Here is a 26,541-nt window from a genome sequence, read left to right as displayed (position 1 = left end):
ATATCTGTGTAGCCACATTACAAAATGCAGCAGTTAGCTGTTATTTAGCTAATCACATCTTTTCTAATTATAGCTAACTTTGTTTGTTGGCACGAAATGAAAATTCACCTTCTTTATTTTCTAAATGCATGTGAAATCTAAAAAAAAATTCATCTATGTATATTTAATTTTTTTTTTTTTTTTTATATGACTGAATCTACCGGTAAAATGATAGATTTCTCTCCGGTGAAGTATGCAGGACTTCTGCATTTCTTCTGTTTAAACCCGAACCCTTTCCCCATTTTTAAGTGTAACACCCACATCTCAAAAACCAATCAGCATAAGATCTGTAACTGTGTTGCATCAATGACACAAATTCAGGATTTCCGAATCTCTGGCCTTATTGTAAATTAACTGATATGTAGGGAGCCAAGCATTTGCGACAGCAATCCCATAAACAGCTAGTTCACCGAGTAACCCACAAATTCATGAGTGATTCTCTGTCATACTCACACTTAGCCGAAAGCATACTGTACAATATTTGTTCCTATTGCTGCAAGGCGTATATTAATCCCCACCCAAACATTCTTCTAGCACCTTCCATTATCACACTCCGCTCTCATTGTCTCAGGATGGTCTTATTTAATTATAGGGATCCTGGAACCATAGGTTCATTTTGTGTTAAATAGGAGTGCCTGGGGCTGGATTTAGAATAGAAAAGGCTCCAGTCCCCACTCTATGAACTTTGCCTTGCACATAGGCCTGGCTGCATGGGGAATGCAAGGCATGAGAGGGGAACAAAGCCCACCACTGTCCCCCATAGAGAGGTGGGGCACAGCAGGCCCTCAAAATGGCCCCTCTCCTCCACAAAATCCAGAATATTAGCTGTCCTGTTATGGGCGGCCATTACATCTGTTGTTTGAGTACATCATGTATGCACAGACTGCTGCACGGCAAAGACAGACAACACAGCCCAAGTGTACAACAGCAGAGCAGGAATGAACAGCATCTGGGTGATCTCGTTCTCTCTGCTTCTAGCCACCATTCCACCGACATGGTGCCATTCACTCGGCATTCTCAACGTCTGCCTAGCGCTCGCTCACATTGAGCGTTCCCACTCGCGCACATGCCAGGAATTCTCCTTCACCTGCACAGAGCAAAGAGAATGCAGGCTTGAATAATATCTTTATTAATCACAAGATGCCAGCGCCTCGCTCTGTTGTTGTGCGGTGGAGCGAGGACGTGTCAGCTTGACAGAATCCCTTATGTGGGTTCCAGTGACAGAAGGACCTGACATCCTTGAAGAGAACAAAATCCCATAATGCACTACAGCGGACTGAGTTGTAATCCAGTCTGGGTGGCAATAGAAATGTTGATTATTAATGTACTTTTAAGACATAAAACTTAAAACGTGCCAAATTTTACCCCATGATTGTCTATAATGTATATTTATGCTTATCAGGCTTGTTGTTGTTAGAAAAAAAAATGAAACCAGTAAAAATGAAATACAAATAAAAATCCTTGAAATAAATTTAATATGAACCGAAATGAAATAATTTGGACAAGATTTATCGACTATATTTTAGATTATTGTCACTTTTTTTCCACATAAATGTTTGAAAATATCTTTCACAAAATAACATCACGTTATGTGATTAGATTGTCTTTTCAGTATGAATGAAGGTTACACTTTATTTCGATAGTCCACTTTAGACATTCTACTGACTATAAGTAATTTTGTAACTACATGTCAACTACATATCAACTAAGTCTCAGAAATTTGCAACTACATGTCTACAAACTCTCAGAGTAGACCGTTAGGGTAGGTTTAGGGTTAGTGTTAGGGGTAGGTTTAGGCTTAGTATAAGTTGACAAAGAAAGTGTTAGAAGATATTAAGCAGACAGTCTACTAATACTCTACTAACTGCTAGTTGACATGTAGTTGCAAAGTTACTTGCTGCTAGTAGAATGTCTAAAGTGGACTATCAAAATAAAGTGTTACCTGAATGAATATTTAGAAATAGATATTGGCTGTTTCCCAAAAGCATCTTTAGCCTATAAGTAGATTGTATATTTGTAGACTTGTGATGCTTTTGGGAAACGCACCCATTGTTATGTCGCTAGACAAAATGTTTTGAAAGTGTGGTTCTTTAATTTAAACTGCAATAAAAGCTGGCACTTGACATACTTCTCACAACCCCTACCCTGTGCACTCGGTCAAATCTAACTCTCTTACCTAGATCTTACCTAAATCTTCCTTAACTGCCTCTTTTACCATGGTTATTACGAATATTTCCAGGTTATTTATGCTGAGATGCCAATCACACAGAAGACTCTTAATCAGGTGATTTTCACAGACTGCAATGTGATTAATCACAATTTCGGAGCTTGTACAAAAACGGGTTTCTCTTGAGGTGGCCAGCCTCTGTGTCATCAGACAAACAGAACCACAAGAGACCTTCCTTTGACAGTGTCATCACCTTCATGACACGTGAATGGCCCTATGAAAGAGATGTTTATAATTTCTAACATGCAGCTGCTGTGCAAGCGCCTGATTAAAAGCATAATCTCGGAACGACAGATATCTCTCGGCATTATTTACAAAGTAAACCTGTCAGCTGCATCGCACTCGGTCTGTGACATCCGTTCTCAGAGGAGCCACTTTTACGAGACAGCTTCGCCTGGCCGTACGACACCACCTTCAAGATTTTGATGTCGGAGCAGACTTAATTGTGATGGTGCTGCCAGCAGAGCCCACCCTCCATTTATTCCACAGCAGTCTTCAGCTTTGTGGCTGTGAGCCCGTTCATTGTTTTGTTTGCCATGACGCTTCTTCGAGCAGATTTCCCCAGGATTCCCCAGTGCAGTGGGAGCTGGCAAATTGATTCTTACGATGTTTACCTTTCCCCCATTTTAATAATTAACCCGTAAATTAGCCATTGTCTGGCTTTAAGTCCCTCGGAGGTGTTCCTGAAATGAGCTGGTTAATTACCTTTTCATACCTCTGGCAATGAGCCTTAAGGAAAGCTGTACATCATTTAAAAGCATCTTAATAACATTTCCTGCTTTTCATGTTAGCGAACCCATCAGCAACTCTGTGGATGATGATGGTGGGGAATGTTCTTTTAAAGGTGAAGTGTGTCATTTTACGAAAATATCCCAGTTTAATGTGTAGAGACAACTATTAATAAGCAGCTCTGTAGGCCTCTTTTACATCACACATGAAATAAGATTTTTGCTACATAACTGAGCAGTGCCTTTGTAGGAAATAAGGGGATTTTTATGTAACTGCACAGAATATTTCCTTAATTAATACATGTTGGCCATTTTCTTCAATAATAATGAATCATTAAATTAAGCAATAATAAAATTGTATTTAATAAAATAAAAAATAAAATAAAAAGTATTTATCTGCAGCATCAGCTACCAAGAGTTGGACAACTACTACAAACGTCAATGAAATGTTAAATCATATTTACTTCCAATGATCACATTTACATCCAAATGCTAATGAATTAACTCTAATTTGTATTCAGAGGAGGTTAAAGTTAAGTCCAAGTCACATGTTCTTGGTTAAATACACGTTACTTACACTATCCGAAAAAAATAAAAAATAAAAATTCAGTTGTATATTTTTACATAAACAATGTTATCAATATTCTGTTTATTAAAGCCAAGTATGAATCTCATCAAGTTAGTGTTTTTAAGCATTTTACATTTATTCCAACATTAAAACCTGAAGGCAGTAACAATTTAAACAGTATATTTTATTTATAAACTTATGTTTAGCTATTCTTTTGAATAGTTAACTTTGAACTGTTTTGGAATTATTCGGTTCATCAGTCATCAAAGCTCAGTAAATAGACTATTGGTCACAGACACAGAGATTTACTTTAATTTGACCAAGCTGATTACTCACTAAAAACTGCTGATCATGTTTTCACGCCATTTTAATTCTTATTTTGATGTAACAAAGTGATTAGATATATAATATCCTGTGTCCCATTCCGAGGGGCTCACCCCTACCCTAATCTTTTCAAAGGGTTTGCCCTCCAGAGTGAGAGCATCGAAAGGTTGAAGGGTGTAGGGGCCCAAAAAAACGTCATCATGCAAAGAATCTGCACGAACGATCATGGGAGGTCGAAGTGTCCATCAGTTGTACCCTTTGAAGTGGCCATGTTTTGAGCACTTCAGTTTGGAACGACCCTTCAATATGGCAGCCATGATTGTTTTCACTCCAAAGTGCCCTTAGGAGTGCGTTATATTGGAACACACCACAAGTGTGTGAGTTGTTTACTTACTTTTTTAAAGGAGTCTTCCCGTTAATGCCACATTGTTTATTCAGACTGATTCGCGAAAACAGATCATTCTTGAACACAAGAGGCGGGATTTATCGCATGAACCAATCCCAGCCGAACATAACCAGTCAGAACCAATCATATTGCGATGGAGGTTTTAGTTTGTCTGTTAAAACTCAGTGGGCTCAGGGGAGGCGAGAGTTGTGGACTCCCACTGTTACTTTACTTGCTGGTGTCGCTGTTGGATGATGTTCTTTAGAAAACCGAGTGATTTATATAGGCTACTTTTTAATGTTATACTTTGTAATATTGCCGTTGTTTTATTTTGTACTACAATTTTTATTCTCATCCAATATTTTGAGGAGACACTGCCTCGATTGCCTGCTCAGAGGAAACGCCCGAGCTTATTTGTGTTTTTATTAAACGTCTTACCCGACACACAAGCAACCAGATAAGTTTGGTTTGTTTTAGTGTCGTGTTTAGAGACCTGAAAATGTAAAGTTGATGTCCCTATAACAGACCGGCATGCATCTTAAAAATATTTATTTAAGAATGTTGTGCAAGTTCACTGCAACAATGATGCTGTGCACTTTACATACTTTTGGAAACCGAGCATTTTGTTGATCCTGATAAATGCTCATTATCAAAGTTGTAAACATGACCACATTCTTCTTATTGGGGGTGGTGTCACGTTGACTTTGTTTCCAGAAGTATCGTAAAAAAAGAAGTGACACACACATATTCCAGAAATGCTGGAGAATTAAACCAATCTTTAAAAGTGTTTCCGATTTTGTGTGCCTTATGCACCAGACGCTCATCCAATGGTACTGAAGCCGTGGGTTTCGGGGGGGGGGGGGGGGGGGGGGGGACTATCTGATTGACAAAAATTTAAAAAAAAAACAGTTATTATTTCTGAGGTTTCAAAATTACACACTTCATCTTTAAGATGTACACAAACATACCATTAAATTGGTTTTAGCACTTTGTTTACAAAAGAAATATGGAAATGGGTCTTTGTTCTCAAAAACGGACAGACAGCTGAACATCTTTTCTTTGTTTATTCTTCAGTTTTCAAAAAGATAATTTTTCTCTGATAGACTACTTACAAAATGGCCGTGACATTAGGAAAAGTGTTAAGAATTCTTTTTGTAATGACACAAACTACATCTCTTGTCCTGATTGTTCTATAATGTCTCGTCTGGCTATCAAGGGCCCTTTTCCTCAGCAAAGCAGCCAACTGCATGACCATTACCTTTCTCTTCACTGTGCCTGAAAACCAAAACAAATCAGAGAGCATTCAGACACAGGCATACTTGAAAGATGAACCATTGATAGGTGAAGAGTAGTTAGGTTTCCTGCAAGAAAAAGATAATCAGTGTGTTTTAGATGAAGGTACGCAAAACAATAGCTGGTTCTCAAATTGGAGTTCAGCCTCCAGAGGGAGAAGACAGGCAGCATCCCCCTCCCTCCAGTTTCTTCACATGCTTGGAAGTTTCAGAGCGGTTGAAGAGTTTCTCTCTATCACGTCTACATTCCCATGAAGCTTCTGCTCTCACCCTGCCGCTCCTCAGCCATGCTACCATCTCCCCGCTGCACCACAGAGATACGACACTAAAAATTGGTAGCAATGATGTTCAACAATACCCCCTTTGAGTAAGGAGTGTTATTATTGGCCATTCTTGCCTGCATTCAGCCCATTCAGCCCAGTGTGCAGGCCTGCAGGTGGGAATCAGATGTTGAGGAGCACTGGTCTGGAAAAGTCGCACATATCTGTTTTACAACAGCAGCGTGCTATTGCTGGACGAGTGCCCAATCTAGAACTGTTCTGAAATTTTAGTCTAGTCCTAAAACACCCTTAATATCACAAAATATCACAAAAAGAAGTTGTTCTCTTTGATACTTTTGAATTCTCAAAATTGATCTTCATTGTCTATCTTAAATGAGATGATATTCTTTACAAATATCATATATAAAAAGGTGAATTAAAGAATGAGTTAAATAATTTTAGTTTGAGTTCAAATGTTTATGTACGATATAATATAATGATATAATACACTACAGTTCAAAGGTTTGGGGTCAGTAATATTTTTTGAGAAATTAATATTTTTATTCAGCATTAAATTGGTCAAAACTGATGGAAAAGGCTGTTAAAACAATGTTAAAATAAATTCTGAAAGAAATATTATTCTTCACAATTTTCTACCACAAATCCGCAGAAATGTTATCCCAGTTTCCACAAAAAATATTTGATGATATCAAATTTAAAAATATAATAATATGAATTGTACTTGGCCAAATTAGTATATTATAATGATTTCTGAAGGATCATGTGACAATGAAGACTTGAGTAATGGCTGCTTAAAACTTTGCTTTGCCGTCACAGGAATAAACTACATTTGAAAATATATTAAGGTTGAAATGTTATTTTAATTTGTAATAACATTCCATAATATTACAGTTTTAATGCATTTTTTGTAATTAATAATAAATAAATAAATCAACCATTTAATTATAAAACATTCTCTCTAGCCACTTAACTTCCCCATGAATTTAAAATAAATTTAGATTTGATTATTTGCCAATATTGTGTGATTTGATTTGTGTATTTTATTCAGTGTAACTAATAAAAGGTTGCATCAAGGGCAGCCTTTGATATCAAGACATTGAATAAAATAACTTTGGAATTCAAAATATGTTTTTAAGAGTCATAAACAAAGAGCACAATGTATTTGCGGACTGTAAGTTATAAAGTAACATCATCATTCGGCTGGTTATAGAGAGTAACTGTGTGAAGTACTGCTAGATAACATAAAAGGGAATAACGGAGATGTGCGCAAGGTCTTTGAAAACTGCTGATGGCCCGTGATGAAATCTTGCTTGTGATTGAAATGTTCAGGAAGTAGAATGGAGGGGCGTTGTCTTCTCTCACATTATGGAATGTGAATCCTGCAGTGATGATCCAGAAGAGATCTGCATTCACAAAAAGACACTATATCACTCAAATGCGCTGCCCCCATGTTTATACCCCAGCACTTTCATCTAACTCTGCATGCATCATATCTCCGTGAGAAGGAGGAGGGCAGAGACTGCGAGCACTGATATGGGCTCTACCCCCTCACAATCTCTCTCCATCTCTTTTGCAAGTGCATCATAAAAATGGGGGGTTTGCTGGAGTAAATTAACAAGAGCCCTTGATATGCAGATCAGTGCCTATTAATCAAAGAAATGAGATTAGGATTTCAAATGGGGATGAAGAAAGCCTCTATTATCTTGCTGGAGTGTCATGTTTAATAACGTGGAACGGCACTGTAATTCACCGGCACGGCAGGCCCAGGAGGAGAGACCAATCTGCGGCAGGCCCCTGCTCTGCGTCAGGTGACCCTGGAAGCTCGTTCTGGGGTGAGGGGAAACACTCGACGTAAAGAGGGAGCGTGGAGGAAAGAGGAAGAGATAGAAGAGAATCAAAAGAGAATGTTCCTATGGGAAAGTGTGGGCCCTGCTCATTTGGCTTTGATGTTAAAGTGTCTTGCCGTGCTCGGTGAGGCCGCGTCTACGCAGCACATAAATAATGGCTGGCTAAATGTAGAATCTGCTCACTCATGCAGCTGGAGAACTGACAGAACGGCACGAGGTGGACGCACATGTACATCCGCACACAAAGAAACTCACAGATATTTACATTACCGTTCAAAAGTGTGTGGTTCAAAGTTTTCTCCAGGAACTTAATATTTTTATTCAACAAGGATGTATATAATTGATCAAGTGTGACTGTATAAATATTCATAATGTATTTTTTGCTTAGGTTATTTTACAGTTAAAGACTGGGAACCAATGAAAATCTCAAGACTCACCTAAGTTATAGTTGAATCATTTTTTAAGTAAAACCAAGGATTGTTACAATTATCTCTGCTCTGACCTACTGCTAAGCTTTAAACACGGCTTTAAACACTGAATTGTCTCACTGCCCTGCTCACAATTGATTTCGACTGTCTTTTCGCCATTGGGAAAAACATAACTCACTGATGACTGTGGGCCTGCACTCCTCAGCTCCTTGGGAACCACAGAAATTATGCTAGCATTAATGTTTAATATAGCTGGGGACTCAAGAGATGCACATGTGTGCAGGGTCCTTTGTCTTTGTGTCAAGCGAAATGTGCTTCGATGCAAGGAAAAAATCATTTCAAATGGAGTACAAGACGAGAGAGAGAGTGCTTCCACTTGGTCACTTCATGGTGAATAATGCAGAAAGGGAGGGGAAAGATGACAACTGGGTCCACACAAACAGACCAGGCCCCGGTTAGTCCAGGCCCACTGAGAGCTGACCCACACAGTTCCCGTACATCTGCTCAGTGTATTGAAAACAGCAGTTTGCAGTCTTAGAACTGCAATTATTGAGATGTATGCTTGCTGCATTGTGATCAGATAAGTGTGTCTGCTTGCAGCAGATATTAACGGGACAGTGGACACAATAACAAGTTACCAGTAACAAAGCCATTATATCTACACATCTGTATGGCTTTCTGTGGTTCACAAAACAAAAAAAATAAGAATAAAAAAAACCTTTGAACAATCATAACCTAGACAATTAACATCCCTGCTGAAAAAAAAAAAGAGTTAAATCTGGTTGGCTGGTCTCAGTTGGTCTTCCAGTCTGGTTATAACTGGTTTAGCAAATTGGTTTTAAAGGTATTTTTAACTTTTTGGAGATTTTGGAGAAACAACTTTTATTCAACATGCCATGTACAAATAAAATGTCTCAAAAGTAAACATATTAAGACAACCTTAGGCAAATAAAAGTTAGTTCATGATATTAATTCAAGCAAGGATCAGCAATCATTTCTTTATTGCCCTATGATGACAATGCTGAGCTTAAGCCTAGGACAAGAGAGGAATCATTTAACACACGATTACGGCAGCCAGATAAAGCATGCCATTAGCCAGGTCAAAATGCTCTGTGATAAAAAATAAATAAATAAATGACAAGATGGTCAAGACAGAAAATCAGTGTTCTTATCAAAAGTCCCCAGGACAGCCACAGGATGTGTAGTATGAGCTAGGACCGGGACTCGATTAAAAAAATTAATCTAATTAATTAGAGGCTTTGTAATTAATTAATCGAAATTAATCGCATTTTAATCGCATATAAATATTTGACCTGAGAACATTGAGAAGTAATTTTTCTCACATGGATTTATAGTATACCATTGAATAATGATTGAATACATAAGCTTAAGCAACAAAATATTGTTTATTTTTGTTCAACCAAGTCTAGCGAGACCAGTGCAATTTTTGCCATGAAGTGTAGCAATAGCATATTTAGAAACAATTTAGAAATATTACATTGCAGAAATTCAGGAAGCTTATAGGTGCTGGAACCTTCTGTAAAGTGTTTTTTTAAGTAAAACACAATACTGTCAATTACATTCAGAACATTGGAAACCCTGACTATTAGAAAACATCTCTCTGTTGCTTCAGAGGCCATAACATACTCAAGTCCAACTCTTAATAACCTTGGCCAAAACAATAAAGAGTTCAACATAAACTGTTGCACCAACAAAATAATACATAGTTCAACATAAAGTGTAAAGTCCACGCTAGCTGCTATATGTTTTGCGTTGAGGTGATACTTGAGGCTCGATGTGCTGCCAAGGGGCAAGGAACTCGACCGGAAGTTGAAGTCGGGTGGGGGCTGCCATCTTTTAGCAGAACTTCACTTGCGTTAGCATTCCCATTGACTCCCATTCATTTTGGCGTCACTTTGACAGCGAATAACTTTACATCTGAGGCGTTTAAAGACTCTGTTTGTCCATTATTTATTTCTAAAGATACACGACAATGTATAAAGGGCTCCATTACCTTCTATGTTACATTATGGCCCCGTATAAACAGTTTTTGTAAAAAATAGGCTAACGATTGCGTCATAACCACTCGGCTCTCTGTCGCATTACCGTACAGACAGGTGGAGAAGCTCGCAGGCAATTAACTTAACATGGCGTACTGGCGTTACATTTTAAAATACTATACAAAATAATTAATCAGAATACTTACTCCTGCTCACTCACAACAAAGAACTCCCCGCTCAAGCTCGCCGTCTCTGCAAGATTAACGATGGCAGTTTGCACGCACAGCTACTAGAAGATTTACATCTGGCAGACAGGTTGCTGACGTCGTCAAGCTTCGTTTGAGTCTGCGCGTCAGAAACGGAAGTGCTAAAAAACGCTAAAACTGGGCTTCATTTGTCTCAATTGAGTTCCAATGGGGTCGCTGTGTCCATTTCTTTTACTGTCTATGTGTGCTGCCGGTGATATGCGAACGCTAGTTGGTGCTTCAGTATAATCGGTCCCGCCGAAACTCATCCAGTGAGAAACGTTCCGTGGTGCAAAAATAAGTTATTAAAAACGCGGGATTTTTTTTTTTTTTGTGTAATTAATTAATCTTAGTTAACGCGTTATTTTTTGTGTAATTAATTAATCTCAATTAACGCGTTAAAGTCCCGGCCCTAGTATGAGCATATCTCTGTGCAATACCTGTATTTGGAGCTTTTGTGAAATCCTGTGACATACTTGGGAGAGAAGAATCATCCACAGACCACAGATGCCTTTCCAAAATCAACGGCGGCATATGAAAAGCATGTCACATGCATTGTTGTATTGGATGTGTGTCATAGAATAAGACAGAGGAGTCCTCATTCTTTCTTAAAGGGGTCATGATGCTGCTAAAAAGAACATTATTTTGTGTATTTGGTGTAATGAAATGTGTTTATGCGGTTTAAGGTTAAAAAAACACATTATTTTTCACATACTGTACATTATTGTTTCTCCTCTATGCCCTGCCTTCTGTAACGCATAGATTTTTACAAAGCTCATCGGTCTAAAAAGAGAGGTATGCTGTGATTGGCCAGCTATCCAGCACGTTGTGATTGGCCGAATACCTCAAGCGTGTGATGGAAATGTTACGCCCCTTAACTTATTGTGATACCCTGTCCGGCCAGAGTGACAAGATGTAAAGATAAAACCCATTATAAACGTGATGTAAACATGATTTCTAGTCGTGTCCTCTTTTGGAAGGCCGAACAAAGGCATTTTGCTTCCTCAACGAAACAGGGTCACACACTGAGACCTTAGGTGTTTCTCAATGTCAAGGAAGGATCCTCGGAAGCCAGTATTTAGAGGATGCTACGTCATGGACATCCGTCGAAGGACTGTTCCAATGTCGAGGATCCTCGGAATTTCAACCAAGGACAGAGTCCTTCATTCGAAAAATATGCCATACACAGGAAAAGATGCATATGTGTATCCTTCGCGCTCTTCGCGCTCTCAAATCACCCACAATCCTATGCGCGCAGCTTTGCTATCTTGTTAAAAAATTCAAACATGTCAAAATGTCGGAGCGTTAACGGTTTTTATTTATGTTACCAAACATTTGTTATAACTGTAGTAAATATAAGTAAAGTTTACCGTTTAAATGCCAGTACAAATTAATACCATATTCAGATCATAAATTATACAAATAGAAATGGTTAACTGAACCAGACATGTCATTTTAAAATTGTTAACTTGGTTGCGTCATCAGCATTTATTTTATAAATAACTAGTTAAGATGTCCAAAGTAATTTAACGATACCATTCACAGCGTTAATTCAAACGGACCTTTTCACTGAAGTAATGACGTAATTACGTGCACTTGCTAGCCTGTTCCATTTACGTGTTCTCCGAATGCTAAAGAGGAGTCTCGCCTAGCCTCTGAAGGAAGTGACTTGGAAGGATCCGTCCTGCCAAGGAAGTATCCTTGACATTGAGAAACGCCTCTTGAGGGGGCGGAGGCAGGCAGCCTAGAGAACTTTCTTTCTTTGCATGAACATCTGTGCAGCATTATGCAAATATAGTGATGTAGAGATGTGGGGGCGTGTTAAAACGAGCCATTTTAGAGGGACGTGGTTGACTGTAAACTTTTATAAAGTATACCTTTTTGGATTTGAGACTTTAGTCTTTGCATCTTCATAGATCATCTTTATGCACCAAGAGCTTGTAACACTCCAAAGAGAAAAAAATTAAATTGCATCATATGACCCCTTTAAATAAAACACCATAATAAATCCTCCCCTGTGAGAAACATGAACAGTGAGCAAATAAACCTGAGCCATGTGATCTTTTAATATGTACACTGAGCACATAAATAACATATATAAGTTCTGCTGTCACAGGTCTAAATGAAGAACTGAACAAAAAGTCAATTTCAGCATATGCTAAGATTCAAATAATATATAAATACATATGAGTATTACCATAGAATTAAAATACATTTGTCTTGAGAAACGCATTCTTTTGAACTCTTTTGTTTGCTGCATTACAATGTGTCTGTACCCCATTTGGGTTTTCCACAATTTTCTGTAATCTGTCCATTTTTTTTGACAGTACTATGGTAATAATGCCATTTTTTCATAGCCTAAATGCAAATAAAAAATTGTATCTCTCTTGCAATGTTTCAGTCCAGTGGATTTTGACCAAGTGTTTATAATTTTATAATTAATTTTATTGCTGTATGTGCATAAATAATTTTATTTTTATTATATTAATAATACTGATATGCTATATCAATGGAAGTGATTTTGTACTATATTATATACCACACCGCAGTTCTTTCTGTAAGGATGTTTTCTTAACAAAAAGTGATAAATAAGACTATTAATGTCCCCGTTATTATTATTATTATTATTTTACCCTTCCTATAATTTACATAATTTAACAAAAACAAAATAATTGCTAAAATGCTAATGTCATCTAAGGTTTGCTTTTTTAAGATAAGAAGCACACTTAATCAACAACACTTTATTAAGCGATCAGGTTTATGTGTGTGTGTGTGTGTGTACAGGTCAGGTCAGGTCGTCAGGTTTCTATAAAACCCTCACTACTATCTTAAGCAGATCTTCCTACAGTCCGAAATGAAACACAATAACATGAGCGTGATGGCCTCCACCTCGCTGACACCACATCCGCCAGATCGCTCTGATCACGTAGTGGCTGTGACCGCTGCTGGAGATTCTCAGGGAAGCTGAGTGTGGCAGTGGCTGAGCTCTGCTAACCTTCTTGTTAACCCTCTTTGTGTGAGAAAACCGTACCGAACCTAAAGCACCATCATCAGCAGTTCATTTGCTGGTACTCAGGGCATGTGTGATTACTGACAGGCAGCGGTGAGGAGGTCTCAGCCCCTCTCTGGGTGATTACTAATTACAGTTCAGACTGAGAGGAAACCGACCTCAGCCAGAAGACAACACCACTCTAAAGTTTACAGCAGAAGGAACACTCTGCTTCATGTGTGGTGAGAAAGAGCATGGCTCAATATAGAGATCGATCTATCTATCTATCTGTCTGTCTTTCTATCTATCTATCTATCTATCTATCTATCTATCTATCTATCTATCTATCTATCTATCTATCTATCTATCTATCTATCTATCTATCTATCTGTCTATCTGTCTGTCTGTCTGTCTGTCTGTCTTTCTATTGGTCGGTTTAAACTTTTGTGTTTACTATAAAGTAAGATGCTAACAAGTTACTACATAAAGACTACAACCACCATCTTCTGGGATCATTTGTTGCTCCTGAAAACAAAGTGTGCCTAATTCTAAACAAATAATGTTGAGGGAGGTGAATAGATTCCTCATCTTCTGTTCACTTTTACAAGTACTTCCATTTCTGTCAGCCTGCATCAGAGACATTTGTTGCTCGCTCTTTATATGCCTTAACAAAGAGAGGCAGAGGAAATAATGGCTGCGACTTAAAGTGACAGCAAGCTGAAAGGATGGCCTTCATCTGGCATCTTGCAGGGAAAGTGACATTTAGAGGTGCACCTTGAGAGCTGTCTGTTTACCGCACTGGACTGTGGGATGCATGAAGAGTCGCACATTGATGGCACTGTGGGGAATGTAAGCTTCAACAGGTGAAATGCAACCTGGGCACATTTTGTCAGATGACTGACATGTCGGAGAAGCGTGTGCTACTTTTATTTGAACGAGAGACAGGTGAGAGCTTACACATATTCAAATGGATGCAATGAATTCTTCAGACTGCATTAAAGCCGAACCTGAGGCACAAACCTATGTCTGCTCTGTGGAAAAATATTGCTCACAAATAAAATGGTATTTTAAGAAGCTATCAATAGAACAAATAATAAAAATGCATTACATTTAAGAGGTCATTTAGAAGAGCACTGCGATTCTATAAATGTCATGCAATTTTATGCAGGGGTATAGAATGTTCCAGTGCACAATAGTCCGCAATTCCAAGCCATTACCTTGCAATGAAAGGACATTGTCACTGTCATTTAGGTGACAGAGTGCTTATTTTTTGGAGTAGCCCTTCACTTGCTATTTAGAGCTTGCTGGAACAATTTTTCAGGAGAAATCTTCTCGCTACACCATTGATTTTTTTTTTCTGTGTGGTAAGCTTTCATGCTTGTGTGCCATTCATAATGTATTAAATGCAAATACTATAAATTAAAGGTAACAAAAGGTATATTTAATAAAGCATAGGGCTGAGAAGAGGTAGAAGAGGGCAGCTGTAAAGAAGGCAGAGCCCTGAATAAGCCACTCCCCCAAGCTACACTGTGATTGGCTGTCCTTATCCAATGAGTGATAAAACAAATGAAGTGTCACAGTGGGAGATTAGATAAATACGTGAGTGAGGAGCAGAAGGTGGACTCGGGTTTATTTCAATTTGGCCAGATCACTAGAGCGTTGCAGGGTCTCAATCCCTAATGACCGGAGGGGGATGGGAGAGAAGAGATTGTATGGGCTCTTGTTTGGAGGAGGGGACAGTACACAGACAAACGGATCTGAGATAAAGGATTAAACAGAGTCCTTCAGACAGTCTCAACCTCAACCACAACATTCAGGATCAATGGATGTCACATTTTTATTCAAACATTCAAAGTATATATATATATGTATATTTCAATATCTTCCATCTCCATGCTATCATGCCATCTTGGTCTTCTTGGAAATGTAGCTCTGATAATAAAAGTTGCTGAACAAAGCGATCAGGCTGAAGGCGTAGCTGAGCACCACCATATTCATGGAGTCAGGAAAGTCACAGTCAGCATAGAAGTTGACTGCAGTGTGAATGGTCACGATAAAGAACTGGAGCTGAGGGGGACAAAGAAAGACAGTTACATAAAAGTGACTGAGCCTTTATTTTAAGTTATTATTCCCTTAAAAAAATAAAATAAAATAAGAGTCTCACCAGCTGAAGGGAAGTGAGATAGCGTTTCCACCACAAGTACTTATGCATTTGTGGGCCCAATGCTGCCAGGCCATAGTACATATACATCACCACATGAACAAAAGAGTTTATGAGGCCAATAAGGAACGCTGAGGGAGAGAGAACATCTTTAGTCAATTATTCTCTGCCTTGACACTTTAGAACATATGGCTCTCTGAAACAGATAAAATAGCAAAATCCATGAGATATCAGCTGTTTAATATCAATAGCCTACAATAACAAATGCATTTCAGAATACTTTCATTGTGTATTTCTGAAGCAATACATCACCTAGTGGCGTCTGAGTGCCATTGCAACTAAATCAACCCCCGATATGAAGATGCCCATTTAGGAGCTGAATATGATTTGACATAATCCATTCAGGATTTCAAGTTTCAATAGACATTTTTTTGTAGTTTATTACAAGATTTAAATATTTTAAATTTTGTCTCAGACATTTGGACCAACAATAGTTTAACCTTATTGTTCAATTTACAATCTGATTAAAGGAATAGTTCATCCAAAAACGAAAATTTGCTGAACATTTACTCATCCTCAGGCCTTCCAAGATGTTGATGAGTTTAACAGATTTTTGAGAATTTAGTATTACATCACTTGCTCAGTGGATTGATCAGTGGATCCGCTGCAGTGAATGGGAGCCGTCAGAATGAAAAGCTGCGTGTTTGTAATAAACAAATTCATTATGAATTGTTTTTAACTTCAAATCCTTGCTTCCAGCTAAAACATGAGTCCACTATTCATAATATTGAGAATTATGCATAGATCAAGTAACATACAAATGAAAACAGTCCAAAACAGTTATGAAGAAATATGTCGGTGGATTCTAATATGAGAGGACAAAAATTATGAGGGATTAATAATGGATTTGTTTATTACAAACATGCAGCTTTTTTGCTTCAAAAGACATTTATTAATTGACTGGAGCTGTGTGAATTGCTTGTGAACTTGGGTGATGTTTTTATCAGCTGTTTGGACTTTGACTCTTATGGCACTCTATTCAAAAAGTCGACACTGATTGTTATATTCTGCTAAGTGGACTGTTGAGTGTAAATACAATAATCTGTTTTGCTCCAAAGAAAGAATACTTACACTGGCCTCCTGCAACATACTTGACCCCTGCCCACCAGTTGAAAATCATGGTGCCGTGGTGATACACATGCAAAAAGGTCAGCTGATTGTTCTTCTTTCTCAAAATGAAGAACATCTGATGATAATGACATTTACAAATTAATGTAATAAAACATCATGAGACATTCATAAACAATTATCTGACGTCAAGGTAATGGATAATTCACTTACTGTATCAGTAAGTTCAATAACTTTGGAGAAGTAAAACCACCAGCACACTCTGGCCATCTGCATGGCATTAAAATGACACAAAATTAATAAAAGCAATAACTATATATATATATATATATATATATATATATATATATATATATAGCTTACCCTCATTGCCAAGGGGGTTTCAGAGTAGTCCACAGGCTGACACACCAAACTGTAATTTGCCAACCAAGATGATGCTGCGAACTAAAAGTAAAACTTGAATAAACGAATGAACGAATGGGACATAAGTAGGCTTATTTAATATTTTAGCTGTCATACCTCATAAAACATATAGGCAGAAAGGCACACCATGGAAAAATTGTAAATAATAAGAAGAGCTTTGATGTTGACTGGTTCTCTGTTAGTCATGAGTTTGGGGCCAAGCCAGACGATGAGAAGGTAACACAGGAAGATCCCCCCGACAGGGAGCGGAGAATACACCAACAGCCATCCACCTGTCCTCTGGTCTGTGCAGGGAATCAACGAATGGCTTCATTAGCTCGTTAAACCGCATTATAGCCTTTGGTTAAAGTAGTTTATAAAAGTATTTTCACAGTCTATTGGTTTCGTAAGGACCAATTAGTCAAACGCAGTTTATCCGCACCGCACCGGTGTAAATAAAAAGAACTAGTCTATATAGTAGCCTAGTCTACAACGTATAAAAATGATAAAGAGCAGATTTAAAGTAGAACACCAGACATGCAATTGCTTGAAAAATACCCCCGTTTTCTAGGACCCATTGGTAAAATATCTGGAGGCTTTGCCATGTCGACGGAGATACAGACACCTGAGCGATTAATAATAGAAGAGATGAATAAGGAGTTTGTTAACGTATGGACATACTGTAAATGAAATAACAAACAGACAAACAAACAAACAAACAAACAAACCCTAAAGTATTTTAGTCACTCAATAAATATATGTGAAATTGTATATTACGCGTAGATGCCTTACCATTGCGCTTGCCATTCATTCAGTAATGCCCAGACAGCGCCATCCGTCGGTTACATCTAGGAACAGCGCGAGAGTTCGTTGAAGGGTGTAACTACAGGTGTAACTGTGTACAAATGTCAATTATGATCGCTATTTCATTTCCAAGAGAGACAAAACATGATGTTATTAATGGAATCACGCAACAGAGGCCTTGTTCAGCATGAATCAGTGGCTCAATGAGGAGTTAAGGAGTTCACATCCTCCACAAGACGGATTACCAAAATCCCCTAGATGACTTTATTCTTTACCATCTGCTATTTTGAGCGTTGTACTGTATTAGCCAGTGACATCTGGTGACACCTGTGCGGTTACTGTTATTTAGATGGTGATAATGCACATATTGGTGATGATGGTGATGATGATGATGCTTATGTTGATGGTGATGATGCTCTGTATTCCTAGTATCTTCTGTAGGCTTGTTTGCATCGTCTTCGTTGTTTTCAAAGCCTTCTGATATGGAGAAATTAGCATTTAACTGGAAGAGTGTTTCTGTTAATGAACATTTTGCAAACATTTGATAAATGTTGTACTTTCTGAAGCATCATATTGTTGAATATTTTCATACACTGAGCAGTCGCATATATTTTTGTGGTATGTAACCCTGATGGCAGCTTCTGAAAAGGGACGTGAAAGGAAACTGAAGGGGAGGACAATGTGGAAGCTGAGATGTCCACATCTGTGTGGAAAGGAAATACAAAAGAATGACCATGACACTGAACACAGAAAACAATGCTTGAGAAAAATCTCTGAGATATATATTTTTTTTTCTGGAGAACCTTCAAAAGAATCACATGACCCTAAAGGAAAACTAGTCAGACTGGTCATATTACTGAATAGATTTAGAAGTGTGTTTTGCTCATACCTGTCATAAACTAAGAAATCATCCGTGTCTCCCTCCAAGATGTCCCAGACGTGGTTTTGCAGTGGGCTCTGTTGATACACAGGGATGCCCTCTGCCGTCCTACTCTACAGCTCCAGTATATGGGAGACAACCAGGAATGATATGTTAGTCAGCTTGTCTCACAGGTCTCCCAACCTTCCGAAACAAAAGGAAGAGAACACAAGCAGATTTAACTGACAGAGCAGCCAAGATTTTTGCATTGCAGTAGTTTACAAATTGAATAAAGCAAAAACACTGAAATTATACTAGAAATAAAAACTGTTACTACGAGGAGGGTCATTCTACAAAATGGCTGTAATTGTGTCCCTCATAAATATTGTTATGCTTATTACATATTCTAATTAATTTGATAATTATATAGCCTACTGTAATTTATATGATTACTAAATACTAAAATTTGTAAATATTTTATACATTATTTTGTCTTAATTCTTTAAATACATAAATGTTTTAATAACTGTATTTTATATTTTAAGCCTTTTATATGCTTTGAAATGTGTAGATATTCTTAAAATTTTAAATGTATTTAAAATATACTAATTAAAAAAACATATATATTGAACCAATTTTGTGTCATGGGTGAATAATATTTAACATCAGTTAATTAAAACTTTCTGAGTTCTCTTTTATATTAAAACATAAATTCATCTACAGATACTTAAGTGTTTTTAAATTGTGCCAGTTCATGAGTCTTGTATTTGAGTTTCTTTCTTTCTGGCAATATTTGTTGAGATAAACATTCATTTATCACGTCATGTGAAAATATATAGCTATCTATAGATTTACTGTCATGTTGAAATGATGCAATGGATCCCTCAGTGACAAGTGTTTTACCAATTATTACAGGTCTGTTGAAAAGTAATTCAGCATGGATATTAAAATATATGTGAATGTACTTTTTGGCTCATACCTTTCCCTTAAAACCCTTAAAAAAGATCAGGGGTCTCAGATTCCAGTAAATAAATGAGAGCATAGATCGATTATTTGTTGTCTGGCCTCGCTGTAGATACACCAAAGTGAACAATCTGAGATTTACACTTAACAAAATATTCTTGAAAGCTCTTACACCATCTCATGGACAAGGGACAAGTGAGTGAGTAGGGGGAGAAAAGTTTTTTTGGGGGGTGAACTATGCCTTTAAAACATATAGTTGACAAGGGATTCATCAAAGAGCTGTTGAAAAAAACTGCACAGACAGGGGTGGCAAAAAGGAACTCAGGAAAAACTAAAAAAAAACAGAACCAGAAATTCTGGTTTGAAGACGCAAGTTTAATATTTAGAACAGCCCCCTCAGTTTGGAAACTGCATTATTTGTTTGCGTGATTGCTCTATAAATATGTGCTGTTTTTTGACAGTTAAACTGATACACCTGATTTACACCACTTTAAAACAGCACCACTACCAACATCTCACTTTAAAATAGTGACTTTACACAAGTCCAAGTCTCATTTGTCAACTTCCTCTCACTGAAACAAGTGAAAACTTATCTTTGTCTCAGTAGTAAAAATTAAGTTTAGAGTGATAATCTTTGGTTTTCAGGGCACATTCTTAGTCGTTTATGATTATGCGAACAATTGAAATTATTCAGTTATATCAAATATAACAGTTTAGCTAAATTTTCTAACAAATGGGTAACAGATGCAATATTTGAATCAAGAGATATCAACTACATAGCCAGCTGCAGCAAGAACAAATATTTCTTTCTGGATGATGTATTAACTCTAGACGGTTGTGGTATTATTGCAAATGCTTTTTAAATGCAACAACAACAATCCAAAATAACTGAACCCAGTAAATAAGCATCCTCTGTGAGTCCTGCCGCAGCTTGGCCTTCGGGTGGTTTAACCGTTTAACAGCATTAGTGCAGTTTCTTACAAACAAAGTGTCTCAGGTCATGACTCCAATCAGTCCTTCATCACTCATCACGTTGCCCTCTAGACTGTCACAAGCTGTTATGATGCCCAGGCCCAGCTCTGCCAGTTCGTCCTGCATACTTGTGGTCAAAATCATTTTGGGCTCTAGGCGATTACACAGCGTCCTAAGAATGCAAAGGGTAGCCCAGTTCCCTTAGGTATTCGTATCCTTTAACCCCCACTGCGCAGCGGATTTTACGGGCTGTCAGTAAAGTTCCACGGGACCACACTGCCCTCCGACGTTAACGTTAAGGTACGTATCTGATCCTCAAACAGAAAAACCTGTAGCCCCTTCTCTATTTTACTCAGTTTGTAAAGGCGTTTCTTCATTTCCTCTGCCTGTGCAACAAAGAAAAGACAAAATGTAAGCTGTGCTTTCAACTGCTAATTTTTACAATCCATGATGATTTCTAAGAATACACGTTACCCCTCTCTGTAGTCTGACTGTGTGCTGCTGATGCTGCTCCAGCTTGGCCGTATGTCACGTCACTTTCCCTTTTCCAGAAGGCCAACAATTCACTAAAAAGGTTTTTTTTTTTTTTTTTTTTTTTTTTTTGGTCTTATGGTTCTAATTTGTTGAGATAGTGAATTGGTGGGTTTTTGTTAAATGTGAGCCAAAATCATCACAATTAAAAGAACCAAAGACTTACTACTTCAGTCTGTGTGTATTGAAATTATTTAATACTCAAGTTTCACAATTTGAGTTGAATTACTAAAATAAATGTACTTTTCCAAGATATTCTAATTTATTGAGATGCGTCTGTAAATATTTGGAACCCACAATGTATAACTAATACAGAAGGGCTTCTAAATTGCCCTGATATTGTAATAACAATTACAAAATAATAAAATAAAGCAGCTCTTTTGTTATCTGTTGAAATTTGGGACGGCTTCTTGAGATACTCAAAATGATGATGGCTTTGCTATCATAATCACATACATTTACATTCAGCATCTGGCTCATATGTAAAATGTAAATGTAAACATTTTGATGCATTAATCTCTAAACATTTTCATCATCTTCAAAATCAACATTTTGCATCTTCCTCATCAGATCCACCATTAATTGATGCTAACTTGCTCTGTGGGGAATCACTGAACCATGTGAAGATTTGCTGGTGATACTGAAGCTGGTGTTTTATTTAGTTTTATGCTTGCATAATATTAATTAATTTCAGATAGTTACATACATACCTAAACTATAAATTTTTTAACAAAAAATGAATCAGAAAACTTTTACATTGTGCATTTTTCCCCCCATTTTGTTGATAAATGGGGAAATCCAATACTTTTGAAAGAGAATGCAAAAAGCAAATGGGAAGTATGTTGGGGGAACTGAATACTTTGCAAGAGAAGGCAAAAATTTTAGGAGTGAGCACAAAGAAGAACACAAATGTTTGAGGGAATAAGGGAACACTAAAGACTACAAAGGTCATGTGATCGAATCCCAGGTTTCTCAGTCTAAAACAATACATTACCCTCACAAAACAAAAATTTTGTGAAGGCAAGAATTATTTGAAAAACAGCACCTTTGCAAGAGCAGAAAAAAAAATTGCCATTGAATGCAAAATTGCAGGTAATCCAAAAGTTTTGTGAGCGAATGCAAAGTTTCTCTAGGAAACGAAATTGTGAGAGAACAGTGAAATGCAATAACAATAACGAAGAAAAGGAATTCAAAAGTTTTACTAGTAAAATCAAAAGCACTGATTTTCCCCTATCTCGTGTCCCCTCAGAGGCTCTGTACTAATAACTTTAACTGGCTCATTTTTAACAGTTAACACTGTTTGTGGGGTGACAGGAGAGGGAGGGTCAGTTACATCAAACTGTGTGGGGATGGCGTTGGGTTTGAGTTTCCTTCCCCCTGCTGGTAATCTGGCGATCTCCTCAAACTGGCAGTGGTCCTGCACGTCATGAAAATGAAAATACAGCTTTATGACAAAAAAAAAAAAAAAAAAAAAAAATGCATATAATATTACATAAAAAAGAGACTAATATACTAATGTTTTAATTGTCGTCTTTTGTAGAATTGAATGTTCGCATGCTTTTCACTTGCCTGGCTGGCACAGTCTGGAGCAGGGAGTGGGAACAAAATCACGCCGACAGTTTACAAGCCACTTTCTCATGCGCAAGGGGTCTTTCGGAAAGCGAAAGAGCTGCTTTCCAATAGTTGTGGAGTTCGAGCAGTTTGGAGCGGAGCATCCACCCATTTTTATTTACATATGCCACATGTTTAACTTATCATCTGGGCACAACAACGATGACACGTAGCGGACTGTTACAGTTACGACTCAGCAGGTGTATTATTAAAAATACTTTACACGTCAGAAAAAGATACGCAAGTCATTTTAGCAGACGTGCGCAATGAATTTACGTGCGGTCTCTTTAGTATAAATATGAATATAAAATGCAATTCCTTAAGACGATTTGTTTTACTAAAATGTGAAATGCAGAATTTGTTTGAGCCAAAATGGCGTCAGTCAGTTCGGTAGGCTACTTGATTACGTGTTTCCTCAGAGTTGACTTTAGTAATGCCTGTATAAAATTCGTCCACATTTAGCAGATGTAAATTATTATACATACGTATGCATGCGCAGCATATTTATATAAGTTATAATTCAACAAGTTTTCACGAAGATGCAAAACAATCGTTTAAAGTAGACTGTATTGTTCCTCATTCAAGTTTAGATGCCGAGGTAAATGATCACATTGTATTTTTCAACTGGCCTGATTAATAGTTGTATTGCATTCAGTGTAGTAACAGTTAAATACAAACAAAAAGTAAAAAAAAAAAAAAAAAAGACTGTACTTACAAAGACTGTAAGGGAAAGAAGAAGAACAACAACATTACGGAATAAAAAAAAAGTTGAACTTATGAGCAGTTGTAAATATTAAGCTTTATGTTCTCATATTTAAAAGGGGTTAAAAGTATAGATATAAGGGGTTTCTGAGATATGTTTGACTTGTCAATGTACATTTTAATGTACATAACATTTTTCTGAACTAATTAAAATATTCATGGTACAGTATATTCATGTTATGTACATATTTCTTAGACTGTCAAGAAATTAATAGTATTTACTAAATGTATTATATTCTCGTCTATCCTTCACACTCTAGTCCAGTAGGTGGCGGAAACGCTCCTCATGCCAATCTTCATGAAGCATAGAAGAAACTCTTGTCGTAAGTGTACAAACAAACTCACATGTTACAAACACGGGTAACTTAACTTATAATAGTGTGAAGAACACATTAACGACGTTTAAGGAGTACATATAGGAGCAGTTGTTTAAACGTGAAATCTAGACACTTAATGACGGGGACATGTAAATTATAGATCTATTCGGTTCTAATTTACGCCCCCAAATGAAACTTTGCCAACAGTATCTGCATTGACAGCATTATAATCTTGTATTAACGTTACTTATAAATAACAGCGGTGACTTCTTGTCGTCGTTTAGAGCGACAGTTTGCGATTTAGTAAAGACCAGTAAGAAAGTCGCTGTGTTTAGCAGATGTTAGTTTATTTAGGGGATTTATATAATGTCAACCTCAATGATGGTCCTAGTTATCGAAGTACAGGCAAACAACTTTAAGGAGTTGTGGGCAGCAATGGTGATAGCCATTAAAACATCTTCATTCATTGCCCTTGATACGGTCTGTATCTAGAAACTAAACCGAATGTGGACATTTAAGTGTTAAATACTTGACTTCAACAAACTATATGCTGGAGGCGTTCCTTATTATAAGGGTAATGATAAAGTATGATTGAACCTATTCAAAAAATGTTGAAACTTTTTTTTTTTTTTATCAAGAACTTTAAGATTTGGAAGCTTAAGTGTGTTTTGTGCTTGTTTTAGAGAGGTGATGCCCATGGGGTAAACATGCGCTCTTTGTTCGTAGAACTGCTCAGGGCCAACAAGCCTTTAGTGGTCCATAATGGTCTGATAGACATGGTCTTCCTGTACCAGTGCTTCTATGCCCATCTACCTGAGGAACTGGGCACATGTATTGCCGATCTGTCCCAGATGTTTCCCTTAGGCATCTATGACACTAAGTATGCAACAGAGTATGAGCTGAGGTTTACAGCCTCATACCTGGAATATGCCTATAAGAAGTGGTATGTGTAATATCTCTATGTCAAAAGTACAACAAAGTGTACATGTCTGTTCAGTACCTCAAATGTAAGGCATTTTCTTTGTCCTCCACAGTAAGCTGGAAAATAGCAAAGCCATCGCAGGAGGTGGCAATGGGAGTCATGTGTTCAGAGAGTTTTGTAAATATACAGGCAACATGCAGAGCTACATAGACTACAGGCCCTGCTCGGACTACCAGAATCAGCATGGTGCCCTCAACATCTGTGTTCAGTTCTCTGTGAGTGCCTCAACACTACTACTACTGTTCAGAAATCAAACTTTTCTATTAATTCTCAAACTGATATAGAGACAACAATAAGGAAAAATAGTTTAAATAATGTTTTAAATGGCCGCTTTTTACTAGTAAGTTCTATAAAAGATCAAGGTCAGTACTGTCAATAATGATACTTGTATAATATTTGATTTCATAGAAGTATCAGTGAACGGCAAATTATCAGATTTGTTTACTGACATTTACACAATGTTCTTCTGTATGAATCTTGTAACTTAATTTACATAAACCCATTAAAACAAATATGCATTCACCTTAAATATGAAATGACTCCAGATGATGTTTCGGTCATCACTCGATCTGTGCTGTTTGAATGAGAGCTGTCTGTGACAACCCTCCCCCCCCCACCTTCAAGCCTTGAGATTCATGCAAAACAAATAAAACCACTAGTAAATGATAACACTTGTGGTATTTTGTGAATATAAATACATATCATTAGAATTATAATAGGTCTCACTTTAACTTATCCCTTTGTGATTGTATACCTTATGGCCTGAAGGGATGTTATACCACAAAAATACAGCATTTTGTATGTGACACTTGGTAATGTTTTCTGCTCTAGGCGTATGGATGGTGTCCTAACGGCTTGCAGTGCCCCATGTCACATGACACAGACCTTAGAATTCAGCATGATGAGGAGACCAGAGAGGAAGAAAAGGAAGCACAATAACAAAAAGAAAGCTTCCAAAGACATGCAGTTCCCCTCAGGGCAAAAAGTCACACTTTGAAGAGGCCATTGTGGACCAGGCAGTGTCCATATCTGAACCAGCACTCCCTGAACATCAGGAGAAGACAGTGAGTTCTGAGCCAACAGATGCTGTGCATGCGTTTGAACCTGGGAAAACAGCCAGCAAGAAAGGAAATGAGGAATCTCAGCCAGAAGCACCTTCTGAAGTCCTGATAGACCAAAAGAGAAGAAAGTGGAAGGAGGAACTCACCGAGCAGGGTTTGACGCTTTCATAACGGTCTATATTTTTGCTTATGCCAGAAATCTGACAAAAAACACAGAAGAACCCAGCACTGCTCCCCGCATGTCTCAATAAACTCTTCCTCAGCGGTAAGTCTGTTCCTCTACATGTAGCCAAAAGCACCTTCTCCAAGTCTTCAAAGGCTCATGTGCACAAGATGGACTATGTCTGGGGAAAAAGCTCTGCTGTAAAACCTGAGGGAACAGCATAGAAACCTTTGATTTTCAGATTTCCATATTTGTGTACACTTTTGTTCAAATAAAATGTATATATATATTTTTTTTTACCGTTTTCTGACCAGGGCATGGCTGTTTTTCGTCTTCTGATTTTAAATCTAAATTCAGTATTCTTAACAGTTTGCTAGAGTAGACTTAGTAGATACTATAAAAGAGCCTTTAAATGCAAGGTTTACTACAATGGGAATAGAAAAAAATAATAATAACAGAGTTGGGGGGAAAA

At 37.5% G+C, this 26,541-nt stretch overlaps 1 protein-coding gene and 2 pseudogenes across 3 annotated transcripts; 1 reads left to right on the top strand and 2 right to left on the bottom strand.

The window, feature by feature from the left end:
- Positions 1-14,815: 14,815 nt before the first annotated feature.
- elovl8a (ELOVL fatty acid elongase 8a) lies at positions 14,816-18,360 on the bottom strand. Of its 3 annotated transcripts, none has more exons than XM_052616959.1 (8): positions 17,837-18,360; positions 17,603-17,669; positions 17,192-17,349; positions 17,006-17,086; positions 16,856-16,912; positions 16,646-16,760; positions 15,518-15,645; positions 14,816-15,420 (listed from the first exon to the last, which is right to left on the bottom strand). In XM_052616959.1, the coding sequence occupies exons 1-8, from the start codon at positions 17,849-17,851 to the stop codon at positions 15,253-15,255; spliced, it is 789 nt and encodes a 262-aa protein (XP_052472919.1). In that variant the 5' UTR covers positions 17,852-18,360; the 3' UTR covers positions 14,816-15,252. The 3 variants fall into 3 exon arrangements, with proteins under 3 accessions (XP_052472919.1, XP_052472910.1, XP_052472927.1); XM_052616950.1 differs by having other exon boundaries at positions 17,162-17,349; positions 17,837-18,358; XM_052616967.1 differs by lacking the exon at positions 17,603-17,669 and having other exon boundaries at positions 17,162-17,349; positions 17,837-18,359.
- A 1,664-nt stretch (positions 18,361-20,024) lies between these two features.
- On the bottom strand, positions 20,025-23,400 carry LOC127939987 (52 kDa repressor of the inhibitor of the protein kinase-like; annotated as a pseudogene).
- On the top strand, positions 23,157-26,358 carry LOC127939971 (target of EGR1 protein 1-like; annotated as a pseudogene).
- The last annotated feature ends 183 nt before the right edge of the window (positions 26,359-26,541 follow it).

This window comes from Carassius gibelio, chromosome A2 (assembly GCF_023724105.1).
Source record: "Carassius gibelio isolate Cgi1373 ecotype wild population from Czech Republic chromosome A2, carGib1.2-hapl.c, whole genome shotgun sequence".
NCBI lineage: Eukaryota > Metazoa > Chordata > Actinopteri > Cypriniformes > Cyprinidae > Carassius > Carassius gibelio.
This window is presented reverse-complemented; position numbering and strand designations above follow the sequence as displayed.

Bases quoted from the DNA above. Each gene is read 5' to 3' on its own strand.
- elovl8a (XM_052616950.1), bottom strand. The intron at 17,087-17,161 runs GTATGACAGCTA...TTTTACTTTTAG, and splicing joins CTGCCTATATGTTTTATGAG to TTCGCAGCATCATCTTGGTT. The intron at 16,761-16,855 runs GTAAGTGAATTA...CATTATCATCAG, and splicing joins TTATTGAACTTACTGATACA to ATGTTCTTCATTTTGAGAAA.